A 12692-nucleotide genomic window follows, 5' to 3' on the forward strand; every position below is an offset into this window, starting at 1 on the left:
GTATAATAATTTGTATTTTTTTGGGAGCAATGCGCCGCGGCACACCTAGCATCATCTCACAGCACTCCGGTTGTGGAGCACTGTCTTATAGTATAAGATACAATGAATTTTGTCTGCAGAGTTATCAGTATTGACTTTCATTTGTTATTACCTGTCGGATCTTGGTTCGTTTCGGAGGCAAAGCGGGTGGTACTGGAGGTCCCGGCACCGGACTGGGTGGAAGTTGAATGATGGGGCCACTCGTCGGCACGCTGCTTATCGAAGATGCATCAGATTTGATGGAATCTTCACGGGCTAAGTGCGGTGATCTGAGAGGAGACGAGAACCCGCTGTGCACAAGAAGTTTTTTTTGAAGAATAATCAAAATATTTTAAACAAAAGAAGTTTGCAATTTGAACATAGGATATTTAGAGTGCAAAGACAGTATTATCACCTCAAATTCTGTTGGCTTATATTGTTTCCGACTGCGGTGGACGGCAGAGTGAACTGATGCAGCGTGTGACTCTGCGTCAAGTGTTGGCTGGCGTAGCCGAGCATGCCGCCCGACCCGGTGAGAAGCTGCCCGTTCTGTGCCACCATCACCTGACCCTCCATAGCGCTGGTGCCCGTCATCGTTCCGCCGGCCAGCTGGTGCAACTGGGACGAGGAGACAAACGCGTGGTGATGTTGGCCCGCGTTGTACGCGTGCACCGAGTGACGCAGGAATTCCGTCGAGCTCTGCGGCGAATGGCTGCAGTTGCCGAACATCTCCATGTACGCCATGACTAATTTATTAACAGACAATACATATAATAAATGAATGGTTACCGAATACATGCAGACAATTTGTTTATAAGAAAAATTCTAAGTTTATTTAAGAACAGATCATAGGTAAAACAAGTGTAAAACTAAATAACATTACACACAACAAAATTGCATGACTTTTATATTAGGAATATATTCAAGAAATATATTTTGATTATGATTTGTATTTGTCACAATCTGAAACTTTCACAATCATACTGATTGATAGATATAGAGAATGTTCACACCATAATGACATCATAGACCTATAAATTTATAAATAGAAAAAAGTGATTTTTGTGATACCTTAACTGAATTCAAAGACACATAACTATTTTCATTATGAATATTACAAAAAAAAAATGTCCATCAATAATGTTTAATTGGCATCATATTCTATTATTTGTAAAAACACATCAAAAAACATATTACTTACATATAATTAACATAGATATTAAATAAAACAAAACATGTCGACAAATAATGAAAAAAACTCTTCTGATAAGTACTTCCATATAAAGTTTTGATTGATGTATTCATTTTCATGCTAATTATTATAAATCAGTGATTGCTTGAAAGTGCATAAGCAATTAAAAAAAAAATAACCAGGCGAAAATGCAATCCTGAAAGGGTGTCTTCAAAATTCTTATCACTAAATAATTAATATTATCACCATTGTTCAGTTGGCTCGCATCGACTGATGTTTTCGTGAAACTGACATGGGATAATATACTAAGTTTTCTCAATGTGAAATTAATGATATTGTGTGTTAATAACCAAAATAAAATAAAAAAACAAGCAATACGGCTTAATAATGTGAATGTAAGCGCATAAGTGTTAGTCAAGAAAACGATATAACATAGATAGGTATTTTCAAGATTCACCGTTTACAAAAAATTTACATGTTAACCAGTGGTGTAGTGCTGAATGAAAAAGTTCTGGAGCGTTGATTAATTGAAATATTTTAGGAACCCGCCTGCCTTTCATCTTAAAATTAAGTATTTTATGAATTTTAAAATGATGTCAGTCAGAAGTTGGCCATGTGGTCAGTGTGTCAACATAACATGAGTTTGAATGACTGACTTGGGTAAAGCGCTTAAAGAAACATATTTTTTGTATTTTTATATTATATTTTTTCCCATAATTACTTCAGAATTAGACTATTTAATCGGTTTTTTGGCAGTTTCACACCCAGTTTATTGGTTATGAAAATATATACTTACATTCTCAATCTAAGCTAAAAATAGCAACAACGCAATTTTCTATATTCATGTGATTCATCATTACTGTATGTAACATAATATTGATCAGAACTGTTGATGTGCCGGAGTGCCAACCCTACACCACTGATGTCAACCCTAGTCAGCAAAGTCAAAAAGCTAAAGATAAACACAGTAATCAAATTGTTAGGGTAAAATTAACCATTCAAAAATCATGCAAGGGTGATAAAATCTCATTACAACATAATCTAACAGTAAAATAAAGCAAAAACTTCATGTAATCGATAATATAGAAACATAATTTTTAATAAAATTACTTACATACTCGATTTGAATGTACATATTACAATAAGAATATCTCAAACCAAAAAATATTAATTTATTGTGATTAAAACATGAATCGAATTGATTACGCATCGTTATATTATTATGGTCAATGGAAAAACTTCTGACGATAAATGAACACCAGAATACAATTATTTCAAGCACTAAAATTAATTAGATTAGATACAACACAAGCAAAGTCCCTGCTCAATACAAAAATCCCTTAGTGCGAAACACAAACATGATATGACTATAATTCCTGTGATTGTTTAAAAAAAAAACTTATGCATATTAAAAAAAATCAAGCCATGCGACAAAAGCAGTGTGACAGGTGGGGGCAGGCGGCGGCATTTAGAGAGAAAAATAAGAGAATAAAAAAAATTATAAACAAGTCTTGTCTGGTTTGTAATTGTGGACTCACCCGAGTAAGCGACACTTTGGAACACTGAAGAGGGCACAGTAACGGTAATGCAGTCGGGCAGGGGGCGGTGGAAAAGGGGGCACAAGATACAAAACATCTAGGTTAGCTCACAACTTATTATATCCAGTATTAGTTAAGTATGTATATATCAAGTAGTACGGTGACACGGTACAACCCCGATCATATTGATCTGAAAACATCCACTCTTATATAATCTGAAAATGTTGTATCCAGCATAGGTATCCTTTGCAGGCTATGTTGATATTAAGCATTAATAAGACATGAGACAATCAGAAACATTAAATTATATACGCTTTAGAGTGTTTATGGTGTGAATATACACAGGTTTTTGAATTGATAATATGGCCAAGCGGCTTCACGTCAGGCGTATATTGTCTTGACAAAAAATTCACATGTTGTATTTGGACCCAGAGTATGGACCTAATAGGTTGAGCAAGTGACGTAACATCCATTTTTTGTAAAACAAAAATCTAGTAAAAAAACCTCTTCGTGAGGCGGCCGAGATCCAGATTGTAGAGCCAATTAAAAAAAAAACCAAATTAATTAAATATAAATCTTGACCATATTGTATAAAAGAATATTTTTTTTTTAAATTAATCAGGAAAAATATAATAATATGAGTAAGTTACTATCAAATATTCGAGGTTGCACACAATGTGACATAGGGGGGAGGTTGATTAATCCATGTAAAAATAAATACGATAATGAAACGAAAGATATCGGGGAGTATCGGTATTGAAATCACAAAATAATTAATTGCCTTGCCGCAATTCAATTAGCAGCCTTAGTTGAATTTATTGGAAAATTGAAAAATTAATCATGGTAACAAAATAACACAATTAAAGCAAGGTGATGTTTTATCTTTGTGAAATCAATACGAAATCTAAATATATATGAGGTACCAGGTCACCATAGATATTTAAACATGAAAATGTAATATTAACATTTAGCGTTAGACCCTTAACCAAAGAACATTTACCCTCAACAATGAGTTAGATATTATTGCAATAAAGAGTAGAAATGCCATCAGCTATAATTAAAATATATAACACTGTGGTGGTAGGTATATTTGAGTAATAAATACAACTGCTATTTATTACAAATACAATCTCAATCAGCTTATCTCATTTTTACTCTTCATCAATAAGTAATAAATGCCTTCCCGATATGAAATAGTTAACAAGATATGTAGATTAAAACTAAAATAATGATATATGGCTAAATATTGTACAAAAGTATTTATTCCCAACCAACCAGTATTTAGGGTAGCAATACTTTGTAGAATAACTCCTCCAGGAATTTCAGCAGCCTTCGATTAGATATCGCGAAACTTTGATTTACAGATATCGAAAAATTCAACCAATATATTGCTGTAAAAAATATGCCAATTTTAATGGGAGATTTATGTGGTGTTCTTTAACGCCGTAACCGAGAGAAATTGAATATAATAATATAATTTAGTGGAGAGTGGACTGACTGTGTTTTTTCTTCATGGGGAGCGGAGGAGGTTGTCCGCTGGACTGGTCCATCAGAGTGTGAGGTCGCTGCATGAAGCCTTCTATCGATGTTCCATGTAAGGCGCACGTTGTGCTGTGCTCTCTGAAAAAATTATATTCCAGATTTATAAATAACATGTATTCATTGTAACACAGCTGTCATTGTGTTTTGATCTACGCAACATGCGGAGAGTCAGTCAGTTCAGTCATACAGCACAGGGTTTAAATTGAATTTGAAATCTGAAAACGTTCCTAATCATCCCGTTTTACAGTACCTACTTCAAAAATTATCGTTGTTAGTGTTATTATTATATAAAATTACTGTAATTAATAAATACCTTAAAAATATAAGTTTAAATGAAAAATTGTATGTGTGTTTGTAGGGGAGGGGGGGTGTGTAAGTTTACAGCACCGGGTGACACCAACCCTAGTTACGCCACTACTCAGACGCGTTGATAATCCGCACACACAATAGAAAAATTAGAGGGAACGTTGCTTGTAATCATTTAAAGTTCAGCCCAAAATTATTACCATAACAATCTAAAATAAGTTCATTGGATTTACGAGTAGTATATAATGTAATAAAGTATATAATTAATTTTTGAATAATTTACCTGTATTCAATGGTTTGATCATCCACCGACGGAAGCAAACTGTTCAATCCGATTTCATTGAGATTATCGTATTGAGATCCCATTTTCATTTGCTGCTTCCTCGTTTTCACAGGCAGAGCCGGAGGAATCAAACTGGATGCGTCCACCGTATCGTTTCCCACATTGTTCACATCGCCAATCGACAGATCGGCAATATTGGATCGCAACGAAGCAAAGCTGGCAACACTCGATGAATTATTGCTCACACTGGAGGAGAGATTACTAGTACCCAGCGATGACACCGTGGTTTTAGAAACTTGCGTCGAACTCTGCGTCTGCGTGAAGCTCTGCACTGATGATGACTCCATTTTGAATGCGGACGCCGACTTCTGAGCGTCGAAAGCCGACGATTCTATGCTGTGCTGCTGTTGTTCTATGCTGCCTTTGGTCAGAGACGATAGGTGACTGAATGCTTGCGCCGCTTTACCATTTGACGCCATCATCTTTGTGGAGTTTTCGAAAAAATTTGTCGATGACGAAATCTGCTTCATGGACTGCTGGACTACGTTGGACATACTGGTGAGGTGTTTGGTTTGGAGCGATGCTATTTTGGGGGTCTTGTCATCCGCAAAGTCGGTGATGATCAACGGCGGCATGTCTCCGGGAGTGGGTGTGGAGTCAATGAATGAGAATGATGCTTTTTGCTGCGTACTCATGCTGTTGAAGCTCGAATAGGAGGTCTCGGAGCAGCGAGCGTTGCCCATCGATTCGAATCCGGACTCGTTGGAAAACCTGTTATTGTTTGTAGTCTGATTGGAGTTGATTTCATTCGAAAGCCTATTGTTAGATTGCTGCGTTTGATAGGGTGCGATGACATTTGAGAATCTATTGTTGGAAATGCCAGCGCTGGAATTGGTTCCGATTGTGGAGTTTGATTCCATGGAGAGTCTATTGCCATTCGTTTGTGAGAAGCCTTCTACCGAAGGACAACTGCAAATGCCTGAAATCCCAGTAGAGAAAAATAGATGACTATTAATTAACGATCGTATGTGACCAGCAAGCCGGATCGAGAAATTGAAACTAATAAAATATATGCAAAAATGAGTTATTAAAATTTACATTTAATGAATTTAATGAAAGTATGCCGTCTCATTAACTAAATTTTGTTGTTCTTACCCATAATATCAGAAGCAGTATGTTGAACTGAGTCCTCCAAATTGGTAGAACTCCGATCCATAATAGCTCTTATCTCCTCGTCATTGGAAGTGTTCAGCATGGAGTCTAATGAACCACTGCTATGGGATTGCAATGAAACCCTACAGAAAAAACAAAACATTACAAGGTATTGTTACCCTTTTCATAAATTAATCTAGATTAAGTATTTTTTTTTCCGACCATGCCTGATCCTAATAAGATCATATGGGCCTATATTGGAATGATGAACGTAAAGAAAATAATTGGAATAGCAGATAGTAAAATCAATTGAAAAGTTACCTAGTTAATGATAATATAATATGTTAATAAAATACTGACTAAATGGGACTTACCTATCGATGGCTGATAATCCAAGCAAAGAATTATTATCATTAGGTTTTCTCTTTGGCGGTAAAGGAGGTGCGACATCACACGTTCTGAAAATGTTAAAAAGAATTAGTGTAATACATTTTCCAGTGACAATGCAACCACAGCAGTGTCATTGTGCCGTGTATTGTACATAGTAAACTAGCATAATATTTTTATTACCTGACAGGTCTGGGCGGTTTGGGAGGAGGGTCTTGGTGGCCAGAAGATGTGACGCTATCCAGAATAGACTCCGTTGAATGGGAATTTCTAACAGTCATCCCGACGCCGTTTCCCTCAGTGAGGGAGATATCTGGAAACATTCAATGCGCAAATTAGTAAAAACGATCTTGAGTAACACACTCGCCTGATCGGATTTTAAATAATTTAATTATTATTATATTTTTCTATTCTTCATACATGAACTTTCTATAGACTGACAACGATAACTTGAGGCGCAGCCTTGGCGTAAGTGTGGAGATGTGAGTATTGCGCCACAAACCGCCACATATCAAGTTATAGTTGTCACTACGTGCTGGTTATGATGGGTAAAAAAGTAAAATTAGTATACACAGCAGATTCTTTAAAAAAATAATAAGTGTCGAAATATCTCCTTACCAGGTAAAGAGTTTCGTTGTCCTTCATTAGCCGAGCTTCTAATTCCATCGACAGCGGGTCTGACTTGGAGTTTCATGTTTTTGGATTCTGTTCCCGAGGTTCCGTTGGTTTTGTTCGATTCTCCATTTGAGCCGCCTGTCATTTTTTCAGCTGCTATTGCTGCCAGATTCTGTAAACAATTGTCAGAATAGCGATTTAAATATGATTTGATTTATAACATAGATAATTTTATTAATCATTAAAACGACTCTTTTTTCTTATGCTTCTTTTGATTTAGTTTCAGTGATCTAATTTATGTGACACATTTAAACACTATTTATAATATGTCCATTAAAGTAAATAGTTACGATTTGTCATTGTTTTATGTGGTTAAAGTTACTATGATTTATATTCACTTGAAATTTAAACGAAATGTTAACAATGGCATTCTCAGTAAGCGATTCATGATTCTTCAGTAATAGTGGTTTTTAATATACCATACCTAAATAACAAAATGATCTTACATAACGATTCAGAGGCTTATTCAAAAACTAGCACCTACTGACTGTGATAATAAAGAAAATCAATAAAAAATGTATTGATTTTATTTCACCACATTTCTAATATAACATTATTTTATAATTACGTATTTATAATCTTGAATTCGTTTGAGTTCACTTAAAGCGAAACAAGAACGAACAGTTTTTATTTATATATGATTTTGTTACCTCGACAGCTTTCTGTACATCATTGGTGACGTGTTCCACCGTGACTTGCAAAGTGGGAGAAACCTCCCCGGCCAGCATGACCTGATCGCACACCCTGATCAGCTTGGCGAGGGTCTGGCAGAGTCGGTTTAGAGCAGCATTGAGGGATGCCGAAGGTGATGCACCCAACGGTGAAACATACGGCCTGATGGCTGCAATGTGACAACACACAAAGGTATATTTCCATTTGAATTATCGTAAACTAGCTGGATAGCCCATCCAAAGTTGATTTTATACAAGAGATTGTTGTTAGCCATTTATACTCAACCCATTAGGTCACATGATTTCAAAGATGCATTAAAAAAATGACATCAGAGGCAGAGGGGTATGAATGCTATACTCACAGCTTTGGAGACAAACATTCTGCCACTACTCTGCCACAGGACGATATATTTGTGATTTTTCTGTCATGGTAACTCACCAATTAACATAGTATTGTAATTATTGTAATGTCTTATTCACGATATGGGTAAAAATAATTATTCATACGCAGTTTAGTTGAACGTCAAGAATTTTAGGAGTCTCTTCTAATTTGGTTGTCCAAACCGAGGATAAAATGGAGGTATCATACTAAGCAGTTAGGGTTTGTTGTGAAAGAGACTTTCTGGAAGGCTTTAAGATGAACATAATCAATACTGCCATAATGCCATGTTGATTTTTATAGGAAAAAATGTCCTATAATAATTTTAAATATGTCTCATATGAATAAAATACTAAATTTACCTGTGTGTATATTAGTAATTGTGTCCAACATGATGGTTCCATTTCCAGGTAACATTTCCAATTTATTCTTTGATATGACATCACAGAAATGCTTCAAGTCAAATTGTACCTGAAATTTATACAGAAAAAAAATGCATGAGACACAATGACAGTAAGTTTTCATTGAACATTCATTTTTTTTAAATAATAAATTGTCATATTAGGCAAAAGCATTTAGCGACATGTCATTCGAATTGTGCACGAATTTAACATTATCAGTTGACGATTGTAACTCAGTTCATTACCTGTCGAACTAATATTTCTAGATCTTTGGCCGGGTTGGTTTCCAGATCGTCCCCTTTCGATTGACCGCGTGACTTTGGATTAAGAGGGGAATGTGATCTGAAATTATAACACAATAAATATATTAATTCAGTGTTTGTTGACACGGCTGGTGTTATGCTGCTGAGCCTCAGTCGAATGTTTGAATGACTTTTGGGGCATCTTCGACTTGGTATGTCGATCGGTGAATATTGAAGAACATCGGCTTTACTTTAATTTCAAGACTGGGATTTTTTTTGTGCATATATTATAATATTTGATGACACAATGATGCGATAGTTAAAAACAAAACCAAAAGAACTTATAATTAACGTCTTTAATTTTGGTGAGACTGTCGAACGTCGAACGTCGAAAATGGGTGGCTAATGAAGTGGTTGTCGAATGCCGGTGGAGTATAGAAGACATCTTGTTGTTGTGGCGTGCGAGTACGTGTTCATACTCTTTACTTTGATGCTATCAGTTATTATAGAGCAGACTGATTTTTTGTAGACACGATGACCATTTTCAATGTGCACTTTATGTGTCACTGCGACACAATGATTTACCTTTCTTTTAAAAAATCTTTTGAAAGGGAATCATCTGTGCGAATATCATGTGAAATGTGTTATATTAAAGTGACCGTGTTGATATAGTTAATAAAAAATCGCAATTAAATGCATATACCACTTCATTATTAATTATTGTCAATCAAATTGAATTTGGCTGATAAATGTGTTGCTGAATTCAATTTATTAAGATTTATGCTTTTATGTATGCAAAGTATAAAATAAATAAAAAGATGGGTTTAACTACTGTAAGTTCTTTTATAAAGATTTATTCTGCCAAACTTAACAAAAGTCTGACATAAAGTATATGGTAAATAATTATTATTATATGCTTTAACTTGCTGTAACTCTGATTTATAAATTTTATAAAGTAAAGTTACTTCGCTACTTTATAAATTACCATTAAAATGGAACCGGTGGGCGGTTAGAAAATTTTACTACTAACAGACATACAAAAGTGGGCGGTAGGTATAAAAATGTTGACTACCCCTGTTCTATAGAGATGGATTCTTTATTATATTATGAACTTGACGCTGAAAACTACCTAAGGCCAATGATTAAGTTGCTGCAAGTCATTTCACATTGCAGATTCATTTGTCGCAAGCTTCACAGTTGTGCTCGGAGGTTTAGTTGTCAATTTTTTTACAAAATGAACTAAGTAAGTACTTATCATTTTTTCAATGAAAAATCGCAGAGTAGCACAGTTGTGTAAGTAAAGAAAAAGCTTCAGTAGCAGGCAATCGTTTGTATTTTATTTATAAACAATGAATTCAGTTGTCACATTATTTCATGTCATAATCATATTGTTGAGAAAGATAGGTGGATGTTGACCTGTTAGTGAGGAATTGTGTCTGTCCCGAGGCGGCCGACCTGAGCGACATGGTGTGGATGCGCTCGAGAAGGTCCTCCTTGAAAGACTTGGCCCGGCGAGCCAGCTTGTTGGCCCCGCGGAAGGACGCCTTGTGACCGCTGCTCCCGCCCCCGCTCGACTGGGATACGCCGCCACTCTCGCTCTCGCCGCCTACGATAAAGAAATACACAATCAATTATTATAGTAAAGCAATTGGTTTTCCTTTTTAAAACTAACTGTGAAAATTTCATATTTTAAATAATGTGCAGTGACGTGAGAAAGATTAGGAAGCACTGTGATAGGTGACTTAAGATAAATATGGCTATTGACTGGACTGAAGTCACATCATAGAACTGCATTACCTATAACTATTTGCAAATTCTTAGAACTCAAGACGAAACCGATTTGTTTATTATTATCGTTCATTGATTAGGTTAGAAAAAACCCAGTCCAAAACGAGCGTGATCATCATAAGTGTGTAACTACTGTATTATATAGAACCAATATAAAAAAAAATCAATCCGGATCCAAATAGATTAATTATTATTATTAACACCATAATATATAGGTTATTTATAAATAATGTTAATATTGCAACTGTCAATAATAGTGTCAGCCGAAAGACATAGTATCTAACCTACCGATTGTATGTACCACCAAACAGATATTTTCAAGCATGACGTGTGTTCATACAATATCCATCAAATAATAAATAAGGCTAATTAGTTTTCTTTTCCGTTAGGCTGTACTTTTTTTTTAGGAAAATTATAAATATTCAAACCGGAATCGAGATAATTAAGTATTAAGCGTAAAATAAAAATGTTACTGAAAATTAACGACGCATCGTCAAATACGGATCTGTAAAGAGACGCTGGCGAAAATTTTAATTGAATGTATACAAACTGTCAAACAATAATGTTAATTTTGAGGTCGTATCAAAGAGGGGGATCCCGCCGCAGCCGGAAAGAGCGCGCGCAATGCATTGGCGGGATTATCATTACGGAAACGGAAGTTAACCTATTGAGCGCTCGGAACACTACCATCATGATTCAGAAAATCTTATAGCCTAAAATTGATTCGTTGGCTATTTTGAACGAGGCAGTAGCAACAAAAATAGCAGTAAAAATTTTAGTGATTCGGACAGTCAGAATAGAGACAAGATTTAAGAATGTAGCATTATTTTTATAGAAAATACTTGAAACGGCTCGGAAATATATTATTATAGGTATATTTATTTGAAAAATCCTGAAATAAATCTTAGGAAGAGTGGGATTTGAATACACATGTTTCACTTCCCAAAGGTGTGTGTTCAAATTGCAATCTGTACAAGATTGTATCTAGTATTTTTATAATAGGCATGTTTCCGAGGCTTTTCAAAATTATGCATTAGTTTACATGTATACTGTATTTAGGTAAGTACGTATTTTTTATCACAATTAAAACTCTACTCACTAAAGAAATCATATTAAACAAAATGGTTATTTGATTAAATAAACAAATAAAATTAATGAAGAGAAAAGATAATCTTGGTCGATTAATCACGTTGGTATCACGATTCAATATATTTTATTATCATTCGATAGATAATCCACCCATATAATAATTAGTTATTTATGGAAAATGATTGACATTGTTTTTGTGATAGTTGGTATAACCAGAAGAGGAAATAGATAACCTCTTTATAAATAGGTTGATTTTACTAATAGAAATAGCAGTGCACTGCATGTCCGATATCAATGAGTGACGTAGTAACGCTAGCTGCACTATTGAACCGTCAAACCGGAAAAACACAACTCATTATAGCCACAGAAAATGACGTAAATGTACTTAGTACCTATTAAATTGATCGGTCACAAAACCAATAAACGTCGCAAAAGCGATAACATAGATATTTACCTACCTATCACTCGATACCGGAATAGAATAATAATTATTATAAATAAATAATAATCTTACATATTGATGGCCATTATTGGCAACAAGTACACATTTTTAAAACAAATAACATCAATGGATTTAATTTTTAGACAAAATGTTCATATATTAGGTATATATGTAAATTAATCAACTCAGTAATGGGATAAAATTTAATTAAAGTATAAGACAATTCGTATTATGTTGATAATTCATTTAGTCTAATAATGATCAGGACAGATTTTTTCCGCCTACTTCCGGTTCCAGAAAGACATTTCCAGCATCTATAAAAAATCGTGACAACATGCCTACTATAATAGTAAATCAAAACTATAAACAAACAACTTCCCTTATTTCTTCACTAACTTTGTTAACTATGTATGTATATTATACGAATGACGTGTGTTGACTCCATTCATGTTATGAGAGCATTATATTAAATAACATTGTGATAGCTTGAATTATAATATAAGATAGTATAGCTTGTAGTAGTGGAATCTTGAATGTCCATAATTTCGTAAGTATGTAAAACATCAAAACCACAAAAAATCCCGCGC

The 12692-nt window shown here is 34.8% G+C and overlaps 2 protein-coding genes across 8 annotated transcripts in view; one reads left to right on the top strand and one right to left on the bottom strand.

Annotated features, from left to right (window-relative positions):
• The window catches only part of LOC147071847 (uncharacterized), a 383531-nt gene that overhangs the window by 137873 nt on the left and 232966 nt on the right, over positions 1-12692 (top strand). The gene's annotated exons all lie outside the window — the stretch shown is intronic.
• Positions 1-12692, bottom strand: part of LOC147071850 (guanine nucleotide-releasing factor 2-like) — a 162562-nt gene that overhangs the window by 21511 nt on the left and 128359 nt on the right. For 4 of the 7 annotated variants that reach the window (XM_085946771.1, XM_085946766.1, XM_085946769.1 and 1 more), the window contains 12 exons: positions 10203-10392; positions 8790-8886; positions 8506-8614; positions 7744-7934; positions 7037-7205; positions 6602-6731; positions 6406-6489; positions 6035-6174; positions 4880-5858; positions 4247-4368; positions 434-764; positions 152-329 (listed from right to left, as the gene is read on the bottom strand). In XM_085946771.1, the coding sequence (XP_085802897.1) occupies positions 152-329; positions 434-764; positions 4247-4368; positions 4880-5858; positions 6035-6174; positions 6406-6489; positions 6602-6731; positions 7037-7205; positions 7744-7934; positions 8506-8614; positions 8790-8886; positions 10203-10392 (2720 nt within the window). Of the gene's footprint in view, positions 1-151; positions 330-433; positions 765-2748; positions 2773-4246; positions 4369-4879; positions 5859-6034; positions 6175-6405; positions 6490-6601; positions 6732-7036; positions 7206-7743; positions 7935-8505; positions 8615-8789; positions 8887-10202; positions 10393-12692 lie in introns of all 7 variants that reach the window. The other 3 variants (XM_085946768.1, XM_085946765.1, XM_085946767.1) reach the window with 1 other exon arrangement.

Source organism: Rhyacophila brunnea, unplaced genomic scaffold, assembly GCF_057557595.1.
Source record: "Rhyacophila brunnea isolate RB1 unplaced genomic scaffold, BYU_Rbru_1.0 scaffold_2, whole genome shotgun sequence".
Lineage (NCBI taxonomy): Eukaryota > Metazoa > Arthropoda > Insecta > Trichoptera > Rhyacophilidae > Rhyacophila > Rhyacophila brunnea.